At 38.3% G+C, this 25,257-nt stretch overlaps 2 protein-coding genes across 5 annotated transcripts in view; both read right to left on the reverse strand.

Moving 5' to 3' along the window:
• Positions 1-20,112, reverse strand: LOC112966388 (haloacid dehalogenase-like hydrolase domain-containing 5). Of its 2 annotated transcripts, XM_026066418.1 has the most exons (9): positions 20,023-20,112; positions 14,915-15,124; positions 13,758-13,870; positions 11,276-11,369; positions 8,970-9,003; positions 7,958-8,132; positions 5,737-5,925; positions 4,718-4,915; positions 1-2,760 (listed from the first exon to the last, which is right to left on the reverse strand). In XM_026066418.1, the coding sequence occupies exons 1-9, from the start codon at positions 20,041-20,043 to the stop codon at positions 2,706-2,708; spliced, it is 1,089 nt and encodes a 362-aa protein (XP_025922203.1). In that variant the 5' UTR covers positions 20,044-20,112; the 3' UTR covers positions 1-2,705. The 2 variants fall into 2 exon arrangements, with proteins under 2 accessions (XP_025922203.1, XP_025922202.1); XM_026066417.1 differs by lacking the exon at positions 1-2,760 and having other exon boundaries at positions 4,363-4,915.
• ISY1 (ISY1 splicing factor homolog) overlaps positions 18,612-25,257 on the reverse strand; it is a 23,926-nt gene continuing 17,280 nt past the window's right edge. For 2 of the 3 annotated variants that reach the window (XM_026066419.1, XM_026066421.1), the window contains exons 9-11: positions 23,787-23,896; positions 22,569-22,655; positions 20,222-21,060 (exon numbers count right to left, since the gene is read on the reverse strand). In XM_026066419.1, coding sequence (XP_025922204.1) covers positions 20,953-21,060; positions 22,569-22,655; positions 23,787-23,896 — 305 coding nt within the window. In that variant the 3' untranslated portion in view covers positions 20,222-20,952. The other variant, XM_026066420.1, reaches the window with a different exon arrangement.

Below are 25,257 nucleotides of genomic sequence, written 5' to 3' on the forward strand. Positions count from 1 at the left end.
CTGGCGCTGCAGCGCGGCCCAAGTCCTCGGCAAGGCCTGCTGCTGCCGAGCGCGTGGGGCGGCTGCCGCAGCCGCTTCCAGCAGGGCCCTCTGCCGCACCGCGGCCCGCAGCGGCGAGGTAGCGCGAGTGCTCTCTCGAAAACGGGTGTCAGCCGGAACCTCCCCAGGTGGGAGAAGATACTCCCACACCCTGGGAGCTGCCACATGCAAGAGAACAGCCTTGTCTCAAAGAAAAGTCCCCTCCTCGCTCCTTTCAGAAATCCAAACTGAATGTCCACATCCAGAAGATGACGTCAAGCTGAAAGTCCTAGTGTGGCGGGGGGCTTTCATGCAGCTCCCGGAGAGTACCTCAGCTCTCCAAACTGGCGTGATACAGCGCTGCACCAGTCTCTTCATCACTTCAGCTCCCCTCGCGCTTGCTCGTTCGCAGACAGAAAGCATCTCCAGTGCCCGGCGTGAAAAACAGGCACACTGAGCTCAGGACTCCACATCACAGCATAGGAGGCAGACATCTAAAAAACCCAGGATGTTTCAAAATACAATATGCTGTGTATGTCAACGCAGTACAATTTAGTGCCAATTCAAGAAAGCTGCTGGTTGAACACAGAAAGAATTCATAGCAGCAACCTTAGAAAGTTCTAAAAAGGATACAGCCAACAAGAATATTTTTCCTCATGCTCAGCAAAAATACTCACTGTAGACAATCATCCTCAATATTCTTTCTAAAAATTATCTGCCAATCCCAACACATTGTTGAGATTGCATTTCATGGTTTCATCTTACTACTATGAATTTTTTTTTTTATTTTTCTACATATGACTCGATTACAGCATATCACAGTATGTAATAACATTCATCTTCCTCAAGACCATAAGAATTTTATGAGAGCTGTCTCTGAAAAAAGTAGTTTATGAAAAGAAGTAAACTACTACAAAACACAGCAACAGATTATTGTGGATTACTCAAGAGAAGTTGCCTGGATATAATATTTTACTTTAAAAAATGTTGCAATTTAAAAAGATTATTCATTAACAAGTAGTATCAATAGGCATAGAAGACTGATTTCATAAATGTAGGATGTTCTATAAAATAATTATTCCTTTATGTTTAACATTACTTCAAGTTTTGATACATTAAACAATTTTATATGCAAGTCTTTTGTTGATACGGAAGAGATATCTAAAAATGTTTTCTTTAAAATATAAGTCTCATGCATTTCTGTAACTTAAAAAGCATTTATCAGTTAAACTAAAGAAACACACGATACCAAAGACAATACATGATTGAAGTTTAACATTCTTAACAATTCTTTCCAACAAAGAATCAACGAATTTCAAAGTATCATTTCTGACTGTCACAAGAGCACAAGAGAACTGACACAATGTCTTATGACACTCCTTTAAAAAAAAGTTCTCATTTGTACCACTTCCTGAGTGGAGAGGAGGCACAAAATTCAAAGGGTTACAAGTCTGCCAGTGAAGCACCTTCATTTGTAAGGCATTATATAACAAACAATAGTGCCTCCTTTTTGAGGGGTCACATTAATAAAAAGATTAAAATGTCAAGTCTTTTGCTGGTATTCAGTCTAATTCAGTAAAGCAGGTGGAATGGAAGGTTTGTCTGAGCCACAAAAAAAACAAAAAACAAAACAAAAAACCCAACCAAACAATTCACATACTAGCATCTTAGCACAAATACATTTTCACCAGAAATTTAAGAGAGCAAACTGGACTGGGACTTGCTGAGAGGAGCACACATGCATTTCTAGTCATTCTGCAAAATGTCTGAACTCTGAAGAAGAGTTTGCTATACCACTAACATAAGTAATATTTGAAAATTCTTACTGCAGTGTTAAATGCCCAGTATACATAGCCGTTGTAGCATGACACCAAGGAAACAGTTTGCTTTCAGGCTCTATAGCTAGCTCCATGCTAGGTGTGGTTGCAGTGCTAATTAGGGAAATACACAATCCAATTCCCATGTACCTACCTGAGCAACACTGCAGTGAAGTTGTGGCAGGAGCTCTAGCAAGTGGATCCTGTGAGGTCCTTCATGTTTGGCAAGACCTACAGGTAAGCATCCTCAAAGGTAACTCACTATATTACTTCAAGTCCTTCTTTAAAATTTGTTTTTCATGATATCTCACCAAAATACATTGCCTAGCTCACTGGTATACCATGACCAGTGCCTACCGTGATACTCTGAAACACAAAAGGCAAATGTTAATTCCCATATATATATTAATCATCATTGTCCACCATCTGTGGCAACAACTGCCACTTTCGTGTTCTGTGTTCATACAGTTCTGAATCTAGTGGCACCCTCGTCTGCTAGTAGGACTCCTAGTCATACATGCCTACAAGGAATTGCACTAAATTACTAATAATTCAAAGTAGCTCAAGCAGACCCATCAGTGTAACATTTAAGCCTCCACAACACAGACATAGCCTAAATGATCTCTAAGAGGGATGTAAGCTGAAAATTTAATAACCGTCTCCCTTTCAGTTAAAAACAGCAGTCTTATCAACAGAACAGTATTCTTCTACATATACATTAATGTTTTCATGACAGATGAAGTTTAAAAGTATATACACAGTTCTTTCATAGACTTTTTGAAGATGTGAATGTTCATATAGTTCTGGGAAAAAAGAAATCGAACAGTTTTCTGTTTTTCTTCATTAACTTCCACATCTTTATTCCTTGCTTCATGGACAGCCTGAGTCAGCTTCCAGTAACAGAATTAAAGAGCTCTGCAACATGCTTCAATATTAAAATGACAGAACTTTAGTAAGTCCGACATCTTACAAATCCTTAACTACAATCTTTACTTAGAAATATCTGGCCTACTTGGCAAGTATTTGGCATACTACAGAAGAGTGCTAAAGAAACAGATATCTATCTGTTTATTAAAACAATAAGGCAGGCAAGAAAGACAGGGCTGCTTTACTATTTTTCCAGTGAAGGAACAGAAATACACTGCTTACAACACTGTCCTTGACCTTAGAATAGTGGATTCAGCAAGACAGGTTGAAAGCTGTGTATGAAACATTATGAATGAACGAATCAACAATCCTGATAATAGAGCCGGGATTGGAAGAGTTTGCAAAGGGCAGTGAAAACAAAAATCTGCTTTCATCGGAGCAATGATCTCTTTATGATCACTTTTCAGATTTTGATTTCAAGACAGTAAATGAAGAAGTTGGCCAGGAAATCATTTCACTTTATGTCACCATGTGTCTATCAATGTATTTAAACTAGCATTCTGCTAGTTCTGCAAGAACTTAGTAAAATTGAAGACCCACGGATTTTTGTTTGTACAGTTTCTAACTTGCAAAGAAAAAGCTAACTAGCCCAAGATGATGTTAAGTAATATTTCTGTGTATGTGACTTTGTTTTTAAATACACTTAATTGGCTTATTTTTGCCAGGTAACAAAGGACAGGCTCAAAGCTTATATCAAAAGTACATTTGTACGCACAAGTATAATCAATTAACATACAAATATTCTCAAAGACACCTTTTAGATTTAAACAGACAAAAATGTTTTTACAAAAATAAGATAAAATAAATTATTTCTAAATGAACAGTTATAGAATCCATGAACCATAACGACAAACATAACATTGACACAAGATGAAATTTGTTACTCTAAGGGCAAGTTAAATACCACAGTTGTATGAAGCTTCAAGTAAAATACTAGGCACTTTTTGCCCAAATAGCTGTCATGTGCATTCTGCAGAAAAGTCCAATTGACAGAAATGCCTGAAACATACTTTCTAAAGCACACGAAAATTCTAAATTCCTCATAAGAGTCCAGGTAAAAAGGCAATGACAAAAAGGCCAGGTATGCCACACTAGATAACTTTCCTTAGATGACTGAGTTCAGGTGAGCTGCAATTCCAAAAAATGGTGTTAACAACTCAGCCTTCCCCATCTTTCAGGGGCATTTCTTTAAAAGCTTTACATGTCAGAGAGAAAACATGGTGAAGTAATGGCAGCTCCCAACACATGGGAAAACAGATAAAAAGAAAGAAAAAACTGCAGAGTTATATGTGAGTATGAAGAGGCAGAACATATTTGAACTTGTCTCTAATTTGAAACAACATATTTGGAAGAGAGCTTATTACTTGCAGAATACCAAAAAGTAATACATATTGTGCTCTGTACCAGCCAATTTGTAATCATGTGAATGACTCCAGCACCACAATCTGATATGCTCAAGACCCCCAATAAACTAGAAGCTAAATCTTTCAGCAAACAGAAGAGTGAACTGATATGTGAGAATTTAAGTGACAGTTATATGCAGAAGTTATGAAAAAATACTATTAAAATCCCAAAAATAATGAATAGGACAACAATGAACTGCAACTAAAGCAAGAACTTAAGTATTTCAAAATATCATGGTTAAAAAGTTAAAAATTTTATAAAGCAGCAGTTTGTGGCATGCTTTTAAAGCACAGATTGTTTGGGGAAAGAGAAGCATAGCACTGAATAGCCCTTAAGAAATCCTGTCATCTCAACTAGGTGCAAAGTTCTCCAGCTGGAAGATCAGGTCTACAGCAGCATCAACATCTGGTACAATGTGATCTGGTTCTACTAAACCAGGATCAAATCTAAAATCTCTGTGGCCATGGAACACTGTGTCAGAGATGCTCTCCCTGGTATCAGAGGGTACCTCTGTGTGAGGGTTGTAAACCCCAGTACAAACAAGAACAGACCTACAATGGGTAGCAGCAGAAGATGCTAATTCACTTTCCCAGATGTTGTCTATTTCATCATCCTGAGCAAGAGTGGCAGGTCTCCTGCCACTGGCAACTTTGGCCTGAATTCGGGTTTTGGAACCTTTTCTGGAGTTCTTCTCTTCAAGATAGCGATTGTAAAGATTAGCACCATAGACATCGGTCATGAGATTATCTCTGGAAATATAAGAAAAAAAGTTTAGTCAACAGGGCAATTTAAATTAGCAAATTTCAGTTGTATAAAAAACATTTTAGGGGTTTGATTTAACAGTTTATTTGACACTGTGCAGAAGTTTATGGGGAATTATGTAGATAGGAAGAAGTCCAACCCTGTAGTTATTTTATCACACCATTTTCATTAACCATGACATATGATAGAACTGAATAATTCTCCATACTGAAAACTGCAGATGAGGCTGGCAGGAGAAGACTCAAGGATAGGTATTAGCAAGTCCATGAATGAGGTTATTATATTTCCAAACATCTTGGAGATTCTGGAACAGTCCTTAATACAATAGAGCTTTATCTGTTTATGAAAAGGTTTCTATGATGTGACTGCATGCAGAGTAGCATATGACTGAGCTTAATGACCCCACAGATCAATTCCAGTTCTACATTCTCTAATATCCCATTATCTACTCAAAGCTTGTAGATATTATACCAGTAACCTTGAGAGGAAAAAAAAGAAACCTTTTTGTTAAATATTTACACAGCCTATTTCAGAAATTAAAAAAAAAAAAAAGGGGGGAAAAAAATCTTAGTAGCATATAAACCACTTCTTGTGCTTTTACAGAAATTACACACAAAAAGACACAAGTATTAACATTTCAAGAACAGTAAGCCTGGAGAACATCATAAAAAGTACAACATAGTGCCAAAAATATTAGGTGGTCCCAATAAAACTAGAAACAAACACGTAAGAGTTGTGTATTTTTCTTTGCTTGTATATATACTACGAGTAATTTCCTGACATACTCATTAGACTTATAGTATCTTACCCAACAGCATAAAGAGTTTGAATAGGCTGCTTCCATTGTCTCTCTGCTGCTTGAGCCCTGATAAGGTATTCTGCATATTGATAGGTCAATTCACTAGGTTTGCCCATTAAGGCTTCATATTTCAGATCTTTGCCAGTGATCTTCTTGTAAATGTTTTCCAAACAAACCATGAATGTTCCATGCCCAAACCTGCAGAAATATAAAGGTTTGTGACAAATCAAATTATATTAAGTACACAAAAAGCCGTTTCTTTCTCTTGTTCCACAGACTTCTGGGAATAAATAATATCCTGTTACTATTAAATTTTCCTCAGTTTGCATGCAACATTTCCACAGCTTTTTCACTGAAAATTAACTGCTGATTAGCTGAACAATAAAGACCATAACAACAACATGCAATTGGGACAGCACAGCACACTGGTCTATTTTAAAAGTGAAGTAAAGCATAATAATGATTTGTGTTAGTGTTACTTGCATTTAAGCAAATAGCTCAATTTGCAAAAAAGTGATGCATTTTGAAATAATGTCTATAGCCTGTGATCTACTCTATATTTTGACCTAGCAGAATCAGCTGAATTTCAGAATTAACAAATAGGATAAATAGAAAAGGGAAGTTGGAATCAGACATAAGGAAAATTACTCTCTCCTTAAACACACGAGTATACCAAGCCCATTCTGTTATATGGAAACAAAAAACCTCACAGGTTTCTCTCTCAAAAATAGATGCAAAGGAGGATCAAGGAACAACCTATAATATTAAAACATGCTTTTAATAACTCACTCAATCAAGGCAAGAACAGTGATGATGGGTTATCAACTAAGCTAGTAAAATAGCAATTTAGAATATGTAATCTCAGGACTAAAAAGCAGTTTGACTTCACTACCAAATTCAGGGCTTGGGTTTAGGGATGAACTAATATATATGCCTGAGAAATAAGGAAGTATAAAATATCAAAACCACCTTAAGAAGAATAAAAAATAGCTATACAACCAGTCTATATACAATAAGTTACACGTGAATACTTAACAAGAGCAGCTAGATAACTTCTAATGCACATAGACATTTATAGCTGTTTAAACCAAGTAACTGCAGCTTAAAAAAACACCTAAAACACCAGTATAATGAGAACCAGAAGCCAGCAGATATATATTAGGGGCACTAATAAATAAATTAAACCTCTAGTGGCCTGGAAAACACCAAGAAATCAAAATCATCAGTTAAGGAAAAAAGCTGTGGAGAAAGAAGCAGCTGTAGCACTTTCAAATGTGATACAGAATTAGCTTTTCTGAGTTTTAAATTAGCACTTCACTCCCTCTCTCCACCCTGTTTGTTGTTTTAAGAATAACATATAAATCAGCATAAAATTATTTCCAGTAATGATTAGCAACAGCTTAAAACAACCCAGTCATGGCATTATAGTCAAATACTGAAGATAACAGCACTGGCAGATGCAAACCTGTCATACTGTCAAACCCAAAGCAAAACCAAACTTTATTTCTGTTTGAATACAGGATCTTTCCCAAAGGACATACCTGAAACTATGGATCTTATTTACTGTAGACATATTTGTTGCCTTACCTTAAACTACCAAACATACATATTTTGCCAGAGTGCTATTAGAGATGTTCTTTGCATCTAAAAAAGGATCTCTGACAAGATCTTCTCCCTAAGATCAAGCCAGCAATCAAGTCATGGTGACAAAAATTTCTACTTCAATATATGTCCAAATTTCAGAGTAGGGGAAAGAGAGTGAAACAAAGCAATTAAAGAAATACCTTTTATTAAAAAAAAAAAAAAAGAAAAAAAAAATCAAACAAACACTATCAGAGATCACCCTGTTCTCTGTGTTCTGTTTGGCTTTTCTTATGTTCCTTGAACAGTTTACTACAGTGTCATTAGTTCAAAAATGACACTGCTTTTAACTAACAGGGTCAATTCATCATCCTACCAGAAGCTGTAGGGTGGAAAAGAGGAATACCAAAGGAGGACCTGATGAAATGCAACAAGAGCCTTGATAATTTTTGTATTTTTTTTTCCTCTGGACTGAAACTCTAAGGCTCTCAGGCGAAGAAGTATCTTTCTCTGGGGAGTAAGAAAACAGACCTGCTGTAAAGCTACAGCAAACATTTTGTATGAAAATACTGATTTTCAATTTTACTGAAGCAATGATTAAAAACGTAGGATATCGCACTATATATGCATGTGTTATAATTGCATTTACCTTGGAGACTGTGCTTCAGCTACCCACATCAGATCCATATTACAAGCAAGTACAGGTATATGAGGGTAATTTTCATGGTGATACGGATTTCCAGGATAGCCACTTGTCAGCAGAACATCTATTATCAACTGAAGGTTGGTTTCCCACCTGACTGGCTCCCCAAACAAAACAACAGCTACAAGAAATAGAGTTATGGGATTAGTTAACAGAGCATCAAATCTCTAACACTAAAGAGACTGAATAATTAGTTTTAATCATAAACTGATGAAATAGTCACATTAAGTTATGTTTTTAATATATTACATACCCATTTACAGAAAATCTCAGAAGTAACAAGACCTCACTGCAAGACCCACAGGTTTAAGAAATTATTTGATTTTTAAGTTGGCTAAATTGCTCTGTAACAGTGCAAAATACTGACTTCTAAATTCTATTTCTAAGTCTTCTATACCTTGTAAATTCTATGATATATTTATGTACAGTATTAAAATAATATATCAGAATTGCCATTTATCCATTTTAAAGCAACATTTGGATGTTGTTTTTAGGTAATCTTCTGGTTTCCAGCAATAATCTCTCATGGCTTTTTTAAACCAGATGGAGTGCTTCCTGTACTCCAGCTCTGAAGTGATCCTCCTGACTAGTATAAGAACAAGACCAATTATTTCTGAGTGTACGGCAATTCATTCTTCATTTTCAAAAGGAAGGCAACAATAGGCTGTTAAAGAAAAATGAAAAGCAACACAGACCTCACCTGCCTTCTAAAAATTCAGACACATATGGCTGAAAACTGCACACACAAAAAAAAAAACCAACAAAAAAAACTATTTTACCACACTTTATACATTCTACATTAATGACCAATGTCCTTAACAGGGAAATTTTAGAAAGCCGGCTGACAGAATTCTAAGGTGGCCAGCAATCTAAAAATGGGTTATAATTATAATGAAAAATACAGTAAAGATATTTCATGCGTTAATGGATAGTTGCAAAGTGAGTAAAGATAACTTACCCTCAATCTTGGGAAGCTCCACAGCAGAAGGGTACTGCAGTAAGAAAAAAGTAAGTTTTCTACAAGATAAAACATCCACTACTATTTTAACAGAATAAATTCAAGCATCTCTTCCACAGTTGCCTTCTGCAACACTGACAGGAAATGCACTCTATATTCTGATGTAGCTACTGCTCCAGTTCTTGATGTCCCTTTACTAGGAAATTTGTATTTCAAGTTCTGAAGTGAAATCTAGTGGCAAATAGACAGCAACAGATTACAGCATTCTACAGTCTCAAGGCTCCTACATCTACTTAAATCTGACAAGCCATTAAACTTCAGTTGCTTAATTTACTTGTGTATGAAGTAGTATGTTTATTTTTCTACAGGAGAAGACAAGCTTCTAGCAGACATTTGAAAAATATATTTTGAAATATATTTCTTTAGCAATATATATTTATATATTATATAATTATATATTATATATATATTTCTTTAGCACTGTTAAGAAAGAAAAATGTATTGTATAAGAACTGCTACACAAATAATAGTTTGTGCTTCATTATTTATTCTCCTCAGTGACAAATACATTAATATTTTCTTCAAGTTCAACATCTGCATGGTTGAGTAATAAGGCAAAAGGTGATATGACTGAGTTATGGAACCACAACAATGATTTTCTTGACTTTACATGGGAAAAGTCCACTCTATCTACTGATGGTTCCTTTGATGGTAATCTTCTGCATTTGTGAAAATATCTAAGCTAAACAGAGGCAAAATAAGATGAAGTACACCACAAAAGTTATTAAATACCAGCTCTCTTTTCAGGAGTGTGAAACACATGAATTCTTTTTCCATAAAAACAACCATCCTAAGGCTTAAATATTTCCTGCTTCATTAATACATTACTAATGGATCCTCCAGAACTGATCCTGAACATGTACAATACACAGATTTGTTTGGCAAGAGAATGCTTCTAGACAATAACTTGCGTTTCTAAATAATGCAATTTCATACTTCATTTTGCTCCATATTTTTCTCAGCAGAAGGGGCAACTTACCTAAGGTTGCTCAACAACGAGTTTTATAGGTTGGTTTTGAATATTGCAAAGGAAAAAGACCTTTTTATTACATTTTTTAAAGTAACATTTGCTGATGACAAATGCACATTAATTGGCTCTGAAAGTTCTATGTTTAGCAACACAAGGTACAACACAGCTGATACTCAGCTGCAATTGCAGTCCAGATATATTCAGCAATCAGCAAACAAAATCAAATGAAAGAGATTGCATCTCTATCTTGCGATCATTTCCCACTCAGTTAATTACTGAGATTCTATGGAGGCAGACAGCAAGAACATGAATAAGCAGTGAAGTTTCACAAAATGCAAGACAGTCCTCACCGCTGTTCTGCAGTGAAGTAATATAGTTGTTTTCATTAGCAATGTGAATAGCTACAGTTAAAAAAAAATTCCTACAATATTTGCACCTCTCAGTACAACATTAGTCTTATACCCCTATGTGTAGCAACTGCCTGAATTGCTTACAAATACCACTTTTCCTTCTTCACAGCAGCTGCTGCAAATGCTTTACGTGGACTGTATTACCTGAGACTGTTTTATAGCTAAAATTCTTGTAAACATTTCCTCAACCATTTCATACGCTTTCTCTCAATTGCTGAAATCTAGCATGTGAATAATAAACACTAAGTGAAACTGAAAATAAGCCATATCTCCACAAGTCTTTGTGCTGTACTCACAAATAGTGACTGACACTCCATACAAGGAAAAGAAATATAGGTACTGCTTTCTGAAATTCTGCAATATTCAGTTGAAACCATACTGTTTATATAAACTAATAGTCTTATGTTATATTTAAATATATTTAAGTAATGGAACAAGCAAAAAGGCTGTCCTTTGGAGAAAATTTAGTTATGTGCAGGCATTAATTTACAACCAAGGCAAGCTCAGAGCCTAGAAATAGTACCATGAAAATCCAAAATGGAGGAAAAAAATTATTCACTCTCCCACATATCTGAAAAACCTTTCCAAGACAGATTTTAAATTCAGTATCTGTATTAAATTCTAAATTTCCACAATAGTAAGTTACAAAATCAAAGATTATGACAAAGAATTACCACTGATAGGGAAAAAAAAAAGCTTACACAGTTGCACTTGAAAATGTAGGAAAACAAATACAGAAGCAGAAGAGAAAGGTAAAGTCAAAATACAACGTAGAAACAGCATTAGCTCTGTAGTTTAAATATTGGCCTCTATTGTAGAACGTTACCTAATAAGCAAACAATCTGAAAACAAAAATACACACTCACCAGAGTTTTAGGTCTTCTGTCATGGTCAACCACATCTAGCAAAGGGTATTTCTCTCGCAAGGTTTCAATGGTAATAGGTTGACAGAAACCCAGACTGAGAAAGTACCAGTTAAGGATACAGAATTGCTAACCTTAAAAGATTAAAAAAAAAAAAAACAACCCTGTAATTCAGTTTTAGCAATTAATTTTGACATATGACGTTTATCTGGTAAAGCAAATTATTTAGGGATAAAAGCAACATACCAAAGACTGACTTTTTTGTGTGAGGTAAAAAGATGAACATTCCATTACTTATAAACCGAAATATGTTCTGAAATCCTAGACAGAAATGATATAGAAAGCTTTGCTCAAAATATGAGATGAAAAGGAAGAAATCACCCCACACACCTGCAATGCTCCAAGATTATCTGTACATAAGCACAACAGAAAGCTTATCCAATGATAAGACAACACCTTGTGCAATTACTACAGGAAAGCTCGTCTGAAGGAAAAATACCGCGCCCACAAACTGTGCTTTCCTTAGGCCATTGTAGCTGCAATTCTATTGCTAGTTAAACAATCATTTTAAAGCTCAGCCTATTGTTAAACAGTAGGCTGCCCAATAAAGTTTGTGTCCTGCAGGCAGTTAAGATAAATATCAAAATGTATTAAAAAAAAAAAGTGCAAAAGAAGGGAAAAAATAACTTACTGATTTGCATAGCAGTATTCTTAAATGCAAATATATCCCATTAAGTTAAACTTAGTTAATGGAGACAATCAAACTAAAACTGCTTGCTGGTGTAAAAAGTAGCTATGATGCTACTATGCTCAATAATAATACAACTTATTCTTACAATGCATATGAAAATAAGAGCTATTTAAATATATCAATTATACAAAAAAGGCCACCTGATTTTATATCAGAATTAACAATACAGGCCATTTGTAAAGTTATTTTAAAATATGATTATCCCACACAAGAGTGCTATCTAACTGCACTTAAGTTTGCAACATGGAAATACACTTTTTATATTTTGTATTCAGTCCTGTAATATATCTCTCTCTTAACATGCTTAAATTGAATTTTGACAGTTATCCAGGATGTTTCTTCAGTAACTTTTTCCCCATCTTTTATTTGAAATAAAGCTTTTACTTGTAAGTTGGAAAAAATGTATATATAACTTTTAATTTATTCCAACTTTAATCAAAATTAAAATTCCAATAAACTGAAGAATACAGAAGAGAGTTATTGAAAACAGGCGATAGATTATGCAAAAGTCAGGGTCATTAAATTAGAACTCAAAGCTTATATACCACAATTATATCAACATAGTTCTTTTTGGTAGTTAATACAGAAGTCACAAAGCTTTTTAAAGTATAGCTCTACTCTAGACACTGGTTTCAAAAACAATGTTACCTAGCTTCATGCCTATAAAGAGCAGGAAAAACAAAAAAGGAACTTGCACCTCTAGCTGGTAAAGCTAACGTGATTAGCAGGTTATTCACTCGCACTGTCCTTTATAAGGCACTTCTCAAGCTGCTGAGCTAGAAGTTAGATATGATAAATCCTGGACAATAACATCCCACTCCAGTAAGAGGGAATAACCCACAGGCCCATGACCTGAGCAAGCTGACTGGAAGAAGACAACAGGAGATAAAAGAAACAGCTGATGCCGAGATGGATCAAGGAGTCATTTGAATATACAATAATCAGAACATCAGTTAAATTATTAGTAACATTCACAACTCAAGTCTGTAAGAGACGTTTGACCTTCACAGTACTAAGTATCAATCATATATTTCTACACATAGTCATGCCAAGTTCACGCACAACAGTACATTGCTGATTTCTGTTACAGCTTCCCATGATAGGAAAGAGCTACCAGTAAGGGTTAGTTATCATGGTTGAATTCACTTGTTAGCACTTACATGTTGTACAAGGTCATTCATAAAATAATGAATTAATTAAATATCAACTCTCAGAAAAAAAATTTGCTTTTTTAGGGACACTTCGAGGTACTCATTTTACACCAACTACTCACCTTTCTTTATTACATAGTTTAACTAGGACTTTACTAGTGAGCTGTGACTACATACAAGTTTACTAGACAAAAACCTCAAGTGTCCGCAAAATTGTTTGAGATAAGCCTAACTACGTAACTTGCTACAGAATATTGTAAAATCTGATGTTCTCATTCTCAAGAGAGCACAGACCCTTTGGAATGAAATGTCATTTTCATCTAAAGCACAGGAGTAATTCTTTCTCTTTTCTCCTTCCCTATTAACAACATATATGTAGGTGAAAGAATAGAATAAAATTGAGCAAGTATCAGCAAACCAACAACTTAACAATTCTTAATACATAAACTTGACATTATAGTAGGAACTACCATTGCTTAATACTGAATTTCTAATGCTGAAATACTTGGTCTTCTCTTGATCCACAGGATCCTCTGAACTCGATTAAGGAAGATACTTGAACAGAAAGCATTTTAAAGGATACTCTTGAGCAATATCAAGAAGTGGTCCCTGTCCAGATACGAGCACACATTTTTCATGATAACGCTTGAACATTCGCAGAGGACTATGTGACATCATCACTTGGTCTTGTGAAATCTGTTTGGGATTAAAAAAAAAAATTGTTTTTTTTCAGATAAGTTATTTATATGGATATTTACAGGCATGACAAATTATTTAAATTACTAAACAATCACACATAAAACTTCATGATATCATTTTCTCCTAAATTTCATAGTCAAAGTATTGTTTTTTTTTTAAAAAAAGTATATTATTGACAAATTGACATAAACATCCCTTTCAGCTTCCAGAATTCCTCTACCCAGTAAGAACATAAGCTTTTCTCTACTAGTTTTACACAGTGACCAAATCCATTTAGAAAACACAGAAGGAAGAAGATTCAGAATTGTCCTAGGTCCGATTATGGTACCTTTGCTAGACTACAGCAGTGGTTCTGTTGTATCACAAAACCTTAATCTTTTAGTTTACATATCGCATCCCTTCAATGGGTACAAAACAGAAAAGTAATTATGCTGGAAGGGTGATATTATGAATCACTATTTACTACCTTTACAGATCTAAAAAATTCCAAAAGTAATTGACATGTCATATTTTACCCATGATACATGAGATTTTATTAATGCAGATATGCCCATGTCCACTCACTGGCCTTTACTGAAACAAAAGGCACTACAGAACTAACTTTATGGTTTAATCTTAGTAATGTTTGAAGGTAGTCACCAACAATGGAGTGGTCCTACTGCCAGCAAAGTCCACAAATCAGAGGGGAATAAAGTTCTACCACTTATATCAAAGGAAGGCAGGAAGCTCCAGTCTTGCACGTTATCACAGAAGTCATTCAGCTTGCTAGAGCAGAGTTACATGTTATTGGTACAAACTGTTTCTTATTCAGAAAGATCTAAGATTTATTCCCACAGTAACAATTTTGCAAAGAAATACCATTACCAGTTACAGCTTTGGACAGTATTTCTCACTTTTATAGTACTTTCCAACAAAGTATTTCAGAGGACTTAAGGCAAAAACTGTTTAACTGAGCAGCTGAAATGCATTTAATGGAAGATGCTGCATTTGACATGCACACCATAAATGAATAAATAAATGAATGAGTTTTAAGCTACTCACTGGAACTCCCAATATGTGAGACAACTGATCAGCTTTTTTCTGGCGAAGGCAGTTCCCTGCATTGGTGACAAATACTACAGGCACAAAGAACTGTCCCTGAGAATTAACTAGCTTTTGAAAGGCCGTTTTTGCAGCAGGAATCGGAGTCTTTCCTCGTATCAGTACCCCATCAATGTCAAAAAGGAAACCAAAGGAAGGCAGTATGTTGAGCTGTAGTGAGGAAAGAAAAGAGAGTGCACTAATTATTTCCATCCTTACACATTTGATAGAGCTTATAACAGTTTAAGTCCAATTAAAACCCAAGTTCCACAGGGAAGGAACGGATCTTTTATACTGCACATTTTAATGTGCCCAATAGACATATTCATATATTACAATATTTACTGTGAAGAAAGGAGGGCTACAACTCTTTTTCCTTATCCATACAGCCTCAAGAGTTCTACCTTGTCTCATGAGTAGTTCCAGAACACTGGAACAAACTGAGTTAAACTGGTAAAAAAGAGGTATAAAACACACACTGCTGAGCCAGTGAGTCCCATTTTTGCTTCAAATCTAAGTATTTCACAGGTAATTTCAATGGAAAGAATACTAACAGAGCCCACTACTAACAAAATAAATGAATTTTTCAGCAATAGGTAGGTCTTGATTACAAATACTGTAGACAGCTCTCTCCTTACAGGATGCTTACCTGCTAAAACTTTCCCTGCCGACATCTGCGCTCTTCTGTTCCAGAACAGGATCAACTATAGCTAGATATGTGTTGTTGCTCCTTACACATCACTTCACCTGATTCTTGATTGTATATATGGCAGACTAATGCCTATAGGTTAAGTTAACAACTCCTTAAATAAAGACCCTGCTTGGGTTGCTAAAATTTTTCTAATTGCCCTTCTTTGAAAAGGCAAAGAACTGGATTTCATGAACTCAGAAAAAAAAGAGATCGAGACTGCCTGAAGCCTAAAGAGCAGAGAACGAGAGCTAGGACTCTGAAGCAATTAAACTGTTACTGAACCAATTTGGAAAGGATGAACCAAAAGGATTTATAATTTAAACTCCGCTTCCTTCCCAAGCTGAAAGTGGAATCCAGGGCTCTTGGCATTTATGATCCTCTCTTTCATCATTTGATGAAAAAGGAGTGCAAGAGTAAGTGCTAGAACTGAGCACAATGGGGAGAACCAGGACCGAAACCCAGGGAAGCTGGGACAGCTTTTGCTCTTCAAGCTCTTCCAAAGGGCGTGCTGACAGCAGTTTAGCGCACTGTTTTTCCCAGTCATCGAGAAGGGCATTTCAGCTACTTAAGCAGCACTTTGTTCCTCATCATTAATTCATCTGCTACTTTTTTCCTGTAGCTGCATATAACATAGCGCAGATCAGATGCGCACTGCTGCCGCCACCACCACCGGGATGTGAAAGGAGACGTAACCAGAGGTACACTCCTTGCTAAACTTGCTCTCGCTGCTGCCTTTTATAAAATCCTGATGCACGAACCACATTTGAACCACCCCAAGTATATTCCCCTACAGAGGCCCATTTAGTAAGGCCAATATTTTAAATGTATTGTAGTGTAATTGATTTTAATAAGATAGTTGTTTACTGCTCAGTTTAAAGTTTTACATGTAAGGACGCCCCTTCCCCCCCAAATCCTCCCCTTTACACCATATACAGTCATCAATCCTTTATTTAAAAAGGAAGCAAAACCCTCAAACCATTTTCTCTAAGGTGTATGTCAACAGTTTAAGGAATGCCAGATTGGGGGGGGGGGGGGAGGGAAGCTGCTCCACAGCTGGCAGCACAGACTCGCTGATAAACATACAGCACAGTTTTTTAAAGTCTTTTTTAACAGGTACATGAAATTATTGAACCAATATCGTAACAGTATCGCAGCAAACGTTCCTCACGCTAGTTTTGCTACCTGTAAATACTGCAGACTAAGGATGTGAACTTTACAGCGAACAAGCGTGCAGCAAAAAAACTTTTTTTTTTTTTTTTTTCAAAGCATACGGAGAGCAAAGGTATCCAAGCAGTGAATTCGCAGCATATCCAACAGGGAAACGGTAAGATTAACAGCGGCTTCTCTCCTCTCCCGATCGCGAGGGAGCGCACCTCACGACACTCCATTTCCGCGGGAGACCCCGCGCCCAGCGCGCCCTCCCGCAGCGCCTCCCCCCGCCCGCCCCGGCACGGCAGGCAGCCGGCGCCCCACGCTGTTTCGGTTTCGCTGCGGCTCGCCCCGCACCCCGGAAGGGCGAGCCGGCGCCCCGGACCCCCCTCCGCCGGCCGCGGGCCGCTCCCGGCCGGCCGCTTACCTCGCCGCCCCCACTCCCCTCGGCGGGGGGCGCGGCGCCGCCGGCCGGCGCGCTGCGGAGCCCGCCGAGCGCCGGGGGCCGCCCCGCGGCACCGCCCCCCGCCAGGAGCGCGCGCAGCGGCGGCAGCGCCCGCCGCATAACGGCCGCCAGCGGGAGGCGGGGGAGGCTGGGGCGCCCCGGCCAACGTCCGCCCGGCCGCGAGGAGCCGCCGACCGGCGCCTCGCACCTCGGCCCCGCCCCTCCCTGACGTCAGCCCGGCAGGTGCAGGCCCCGCCCCCCGCCCTTGTCCCCGCCCCCCGGGCGGCATTTCCCCCCCCCCTCCCGCCCCGCGCCGAGCAGGCAGCCACGTGCCCTCCTCAGGCGCTCCAGGGCGCGGGCTGCGCCAGCAGCACAGGGCAAGAGCCGCGGAAATACTCAGTTTGTCTTTAATGACATGAATCGTCATCCTCCAGGAAACCATTCTCAAAAAAAGCAAGCAAGCGAGCGCATGGTGCGCACACAGAAACGCTGCAGTAGGGTAGTGGTGGGGTCTGCACCGCGACAGCCTCTCCCAGCTCCTAAGACCCAAAAGTGACAAAACAAGCCCAAAATAGTTAATTAGTGGATACACTGCAAAGCTGTCCTTACAGAGCTCGCTCATCTGCTACTAGTGACGAGGCAAATCCCCTCACTTTGTGGTGCTCCCAGCATACATTCCTCACCAGGGAGAAATGGATCCTCCCGGGATTACATGGCACTTACCGAGGCAAAGAGTGAGGAAGGTTTCTCTCAGTGCACATCACTTAGGTGGCTGGCATTAAATGAACCAAAGGCGAATGCATTTCGGAATCACAGAAGCAAGCAGAAGGCAACGCGGAGCGGGGAACAGCGAGAACAACATTTCGGTCACCCCCTCAAAGCTCAGGCCAGGGCTGCGGGGGGCAGAACTCTAGAGCGGGCAAGAGGACAAACCACGCGGAAGCAAGCCTAAAATTATTATTATAACCCAGACATGTTCCAAGCTATCTGAGGCAAGATACAAGACTTGTGCAAGTCATGAGCCCTGCAACACGCATCTCCAAGTACAGCTGCACACCTAAAAAGTTCATGCAGAGGCTATGCACTGTTTCCTTCTCTAGGACAAGCTACAAGACCAAACCCGTAGCTTCGACTACAGCAGCATCACAGCCCTAACGTCACCAGCAACGCACTGGCCTGTAAAGCAAGCGGACCATGGGCATTGCACTGCAAGCCACTGCGGGCAAACAATTACTCCCCAGTTTGTTGGCTCAGATGCAACTAAAGAGATCATGCAGCTTAAAAAGCCTTAGCAGGCGTGCAGAGCTGCAGAATGAGTGTTCAGTACAGAGGGTTCAAGCAGCATCCATCATCTGCACAGCACAACTCCATAGTGCATTTTTTATTCATTTATTCCACTTCTGTTTGTCAGCATTTGCTTTTAAGACTTCTCCATTTATTTCAATGTATTGATCTTGCTCAGGTCTGCTAGTTACTTCTTTGAACATGGAATGGAATTAGTGTCTTGTCTTGATTTTTCTTTCATTCTTTCCAACTCTATTAATCCGTATATACTTTTATGCCTTTTCTTGTTCTCATTAACACTTTCTCCCTAATCTGACTCTGCCCTTCTGTTTTCTCTAACTTCTATGTTTTTAGACACATACAGTGACAGAAGAGATTAACCACAGGTATTACCCACCCCCAAAACTGAAGAAGGCCCTAAAAACACTATTTTTTTTAATCCAACTTGGTTATCACCAGTGTGTAGTTTAGCAAAACTACAGCAGAACTGGCATCTTTGTTCCAAGCACTCTTCCACCAGACAAAAATAGCTCTTGTATGGAACAAAACCAAACAAACATACAGTCTAGCAGAAGCATGACTGGCAAGGGTCTGTTTACAACAGAGCTCTAACTCTGCATTCCTTTTTGGAAAGCTCATTTGGCTGCTCTATTTTTTTGTCATACTATGGTTTGGTGACTAAGACTAACATTCTCAAAGCATGATAAGGACTTAACAGACTGCCTGCCAATTTATTAAGCTCCAGAGACTCAGTTAGTGGCTTACGAAGCAGCAACACAGCCTTAGCCATCACATACTGATCTTTTCCACAGGTGAAGTGCCCAGCTAGCCTGATCAAGCGCTGCTGGTCCATAAGCCTGTAAGCATTTGCAGCACATCCAACGAGAAAGGAGCCTATTCCTTCATTCTTGGTGGCCAAAGAGGTTCCAGGGAAACAGTATTGTCTTTCACAGCAGTACAAATAACACGAGAAAGCATATCACCTTCCATAAATTCAAAAATAGAAAGCAGTCAAGGAACAGAAGCAAAAACTGGAAAAAACTTGGGAAAGATACTTGCAGCTCAGAGCACATTTAAAACATTATTAGGCCAAGTCAGAGATGTACTAGTTTGCAACTTAATTACAAAGCCAAGAGTTCATAAAGCAAGTGAAAGTTTGTATTACAGGTGTGTTTGCAATATTCATTGTCTGCTTGCTATCAGTGCTCCAGTTTTGGGCTTGTTCTGGTGCTTTTTTTAGACTCAAATTTGGCAGCCATGTTTCCTACTTCCTCAAGGCTTTTTGGATATCATTTACATCTAATAAGACAAAGTTTGTCATGATAATTTAGAGCTTTGGCAGTTCTAGAGTGGATTATTTACAAAAGATAGAGCTGAATATTAAGAGCATCTAGAAACACCAGATAACTAAGTAGCCACATCTGGGGCTAAATACTATATTCTTTAGATAGCACTTCTGCTCCTTGGCTGCTGATTTCCAATTTAAAATTTCATTCATACCTGTATAACAAAGTTAGTCATCCATAAGACCCTAAATAGGCTCTCTGCTGTAGTTTGCTCCTTGTCTCATGATACACAAGCTGAGAGCAATCAGGGATGACAAAGCTCAACCCCCTGCACAGATGCCTGTTCATGACCTCATTCTTTGGGTACAATCAGGGAAAGAACACAGTCCTTTGAGCTAGAATGAAACAGAACATCAATTTGTATAAAAGGTTTACTAAAAATATTTTAACAAGGCATTACAAAGGTGAAAGCATTTACAATAGCTGCTGAAATATTCAGCACTTGAGCAATCCAACCAGGCATGGTTACAAATCATAAAAGGGCTGTTGCTTTTAGACATACTGCATAAAAATGCACTGTCAGATAAAGAACCAAATCAACTTCAAAGTCATTGATGATATCCACCAAACCATCTCTAAACAAGTTTTAAGCTTTTCTGGTAAGCAGATGTGGTGTAACAGAATAAGCTTTGGAGCCCTGGTCTAGAGGTAATCAAAAGGACAAATGTGTGTACGCTTCTAGTCAGGATGTAGGAGACTCAGAATAGCAGTAACAGGCAGATTTCCCTCAGGTTTTAAGAAGTTACTGCTTTTGCTGTTCTACCCACAAGAGGCACCACTGCACAAACTGTTTAACGAAGTGAAAAGTATTGAAGACAGTTATTGAAAACATAGAGACCAAGTTAATCTAGGCTTAGTCTTTTTCAACACTGAAGAGCAAGTAATTTCAGAAGATAAACCAAAATGTTCTTTTGCCTTTTAGACAATGTACTATAACTTGATCGCTTCTTATTTGTAACATCCACAGGGACCTTCCGAGCTACACAAGATTGCTACCAGAATATTTGAACCTGCTACCAGAATATGCGAACCTATTGCTTTAGGATGGATTATATAAAAAAAAACAGGACATACTGATGCAATGTTACAACCCTAGAAGTCTTTTTGCTTCTTCGCTCTGGGCCATAAGAGTTTCACTAGCATACTTCTGAAGAAGCTCCATCTTCTTTCTCCGTACAAGAGCTTCCTCAATCTGCAAATATAAAAATATGAAGACATTCAGCCTAATTGAGAAGCTAAAACCTAGCATGCTCAGCTATTAAGACAGGAGGAAGAAAAACACTGAAAGTTAGAGATTTGTACCAGTGTAAGATTAGTGAAATTAGAAGATGAACCCAGAGTATTTTTCATAACACCCAAACGAAGTTCAAGGAAGTCAAAGTAAGCAGTAAAATGGATACCTTAGAATTTCAGATCTCTGCTCCTACCCTTTTTAATTAGGAAGTTAGCTGCAATTTTGTTTTACTTTTAGTACAGTCACTTGAATTTCTTTTCAAGCAATTGTCTCAGATACAGCTTTAACAAATACTGAACAAGTGGAGTTATGCCACACTAGTCTACAACCCTAGAATAACAGTTTATTGATTGTGCCTTTCACATTATAGGCGTTCACAGCCTTTACTGTGTCAGGTTTGTATAGAAATGCCAGCAATACACGATCCTTTAATAAACACGAAATTTAAAGGTCTATTAATAGCAGCCTGCAAGATTAGTTTTACTTTCAGTAATGATTTTATATTTGTCTGAATGGGTGAACTGGGCATGTAGCATCTCTCAAAGATAAGTATGTTCTGAACTGTAGCTTTTTGTAAGTTAGAATCTAGAATGCAAAATCTCATAGGCATAACGCATGGAGTGATTTGCCAACAGAAGAAAAAAATACTACAGTGAACTACAGTGACTGTTCTCTAAGTAGGAATGATTGTTATGTCAATCAGTGGTTAAGTATTAACAAGCTAGTCTTGAGTCTCAGTTATGCTCTTTTCATTAAGAAAATACCATCAGCCAGAGAGCAGTGCTTTTAATCATTATTTCTCCCCACAGTTTCAACATGCCATTATACATATATTGTTATTGGATGTGCAGGACCATGAGGATAAAACATTGTTATCTGAGCACAAGACAGGAGGGAACAGAACACTACACGGTATCTGTGTGATGTGAAGGCATACCTACTAAAAGGCAAATAACTCCAGAACCCTCTGGCTCAAGTTGTATTTCAAGAAAGCTATCAAAGTTAAGGTAATATATACCCTAGAGTAACTTCAAATCATAGCAGTGATTTCAGGATCATGTCACCCCTCAAGTCATTTTAAAAGAGTTATGAGCGCAAATCCAGCAATTCAGAAATAACTGCATTAGCTTAAAAAAACCCTAAAAAACAAACAAACAACCCCCCCCAAACCTTCAGCAGAAAAGCACTGTAAAGATACAGTATGCAATAGCCAGGGTTCTCCTGATCATTACACCACACACTCCAACTTATGTAACACTTAAAGGTTTTGGAAATTCTCAGATGAAAAGGGTTATAGCAATAGTACCATAATTCTGGCCAGTTTCACAGCATTTGCAAGATTAAAAAATTGCAGAGAGGCAGTGAAGCCACATAGAGGACATTTTTTTTAGTTATCTGCTCTAAGTCAAGATCTGTCTTGCAAAAGCTGGTGTGCATCTCTGCACTTTTATTTTCTGATGTCTTACCTCCTGTTGAGATGGCACCGGAACATGTGCAATAAACTTCTGTTGGCCTTCTTCACCTTCTTTTTCTTTGCCACCTTCCTCATCAGACTTAAAAAAAGAGTCACAACAAGTTTACTTTCTGAGACAGTAGTCACAAATACCTTTTCTCTTGCTCTACCACAAGGAATCAGATAGAAATTTAATGAGGCTACAAATACAAGAAGTAGGCAAATGGAATCAAACGACACAGGAATGCAACAAGCATCACATTTAGATCCTGCTCCTTGAAGCTTTCAAGATCGTTGCTTCCATTCTTTATATGGCTTTTCCTCTGCTGTTGCATGGGCATGAATGTAAAGCTACATTCCCTCCTTTGCCACATACCTCTGGCTGCCACAGCAAAGTTATAAACAGAAGAGAGGCGCTAGTCAACCCAAGCAGAAAGCAAGTGCCTTAAAAAAAAGTACAGCTCTGTAGTGCCTTTTTCTCATGCCTCAGAGCCAAGCTTATGAATCACAAAAGATAGTTCATAAGGTAAAAACTGTTGTTCCTCCAGTACTTTGTTTTATTTGTACTATCTTCTTTTTACTCTCATGATAAACTCACTTAGGTTTGGACTGAGAAATACAAACTGGTTTCCAGTACCCCTTTTACAGATTTCAGCAAGCATCAGGAACATCCCTCACTTCTCTTACTGGCTTTGGAAGCAGGGAGAAGGAAGAGGCAAGAACAATGTCACAACAGTGCCTGCAGCATCAACCAAACCTTGCTATACCATGATTCACATATAAACAAGACCTTGGCTATAAAATGGTCCTGCTATATATTGACAGTGTTATGTCATACTGTACACAAAACTGCTTGCGTTATTGCTGGTGAAGATCATACTTAGAAGCAAGACTCAGCAGTGCTCAGTGACAAAACGTTACCTTACCAAGACTAGTATACCGGCGCTCCAGGCAGTGACAATTCATCACAACAAGGTCTCAGCTAACCGTTAACTGTTTCTCACTCTAGCAAAAAGCTTTTAACTGTCACCTTCCATCACTCTCTGAACTTAACTTAGACAAGAGTTCTCATCTAATACTCATTTTTATTATCGGGGACAATTGTGCAGTAAATTACGCAGAGAGGTGGGCAGAACGGAGCAGCAGCAGCAAAGTTCTCAGTGAAGTGAGCTTTCCAAAAAGGCAGCATGGAAGACATCCAAAGTGTTACATTACCTTAGCCATCACATACCTCATCATCATTGACAGCATAGATGTTTACTTCCTCTTCCTCCTCCTCATCACCTCTCGCAAGTCGTGCCTCTCTCTCCATTTTCCATTTTTCCACTGCTTCTGCTATAACTGGTTAGGAAAGGAAAACAGACAGAAACTGAAAACAGCACGGTCCAACAGCAGGCCCAGTTCCCCATAAGCAGTCCTCCAGCTACTAAAGCTAGAGCTTCCTTACACGTAAGACAATGTCTGCTCTTGATTTGTCTCCTGTTTAACAAGGCCTTTTTCAACAGACTTAACTCTACTTACTTCTCAATTACATCTTCTACATCGGTAACACACACTTATTGTACAAGCTTAAGGTAGTAACTGATAAAACATGTCAATGTAATCTAGCCATTAACAAGCAGAATCCCACTCTTAGCAAGTACTGCACTGTAACAACACTAAAGCCTTGATTTTGTGTACGTTTTAGAATCTTTAAATGTCATGGATAAATGTCAATCTACTTTCTGAACTGTATAACAGCAAGGGACTCATGACCAGGCTAAGTGGCTCTTAAGCTCTCTAGCATGTCAGCAGCTACAGGAACACTGGTCACCCCATAGATAATTAAGCATGCTTATGCTCCTCGGGGTGACCACCCACATAAGTCACTTTCTTTTCAATGCACAGTGCATTTCTTTTATTTTGTAGCATGTTCCTAGTGATTCAAATTCTGTAATGGCTGCTAGCTAGCAGGTCAGGCTGCTGTGGCTCTCTACTGTATAGTAGCCATATTAAGAGTACTAACATAAGTTTTAAGTCTAATCAACAACATTGCGAGTGCCTAAAAATCCAAGAAGGTGCAAGATTAATGCAACTATAGTTGTAGGCATTTCATGCTATCCCACAAGTCAGCAGGTACTCCCCTTGGCTCTCAAATGAAAGCATTAAGTGCTTTACCTAAGAAAGCAAAATCTAACTAGAAGCATACAGTTGTGTTGCTGTGTGGCTTCATAACAGAAAAGCTACTCCTAATTAGAGAAGGCTTTTCAACATTTAATGTTTCAAAACAGTTTAACTCTTCTGCTCACATGCTAAAACCAGAAGAGCCTAGATAGCAAGTGATCCTTAGAGAATCTTAGATATCATGTGTTAATAGGATTGGAAAAAGACATTCCTTGTAATGTGCAGTGAAAACAAATTCAAGTTTAGATTAACCACATTAACTCAAGTCACAGTTCTTTTTGCAAAGTTTCTTACTTCTTTTATTTCCACATATTGGTTTTGTTAGCATCTCTAGCCTTGTTATTTCAAATGGCACAATCACTTCCCAAGATCATTTCCTTAAAAAGTCATATGAATCCAAACAAACTACCTCTCCCATCTGTAATTAGCAGGATGCATAAGATGAACATGGAGTGGCAGGCATTAGTGGAGTACTGCACCACACAACTTCCCTTCTTACAATTGTCTGCCAACCAGCTACTGCACACGTGGGATAAGGC

This window comes from Apteryx rowi, unplaced genomic scaffold, assembly GCF_003343035.1.
Source record: "Apteryx rowi isolate R43461 unplaced genomic scaffold, aptRow1 scaffold_240, whole genome shotgun sequence".
NCBI lineage: Eukaryota > Metazoa > Chordata > Aves > Apterygiformes > Apterygidae > Apteryx > Apteryx rowi.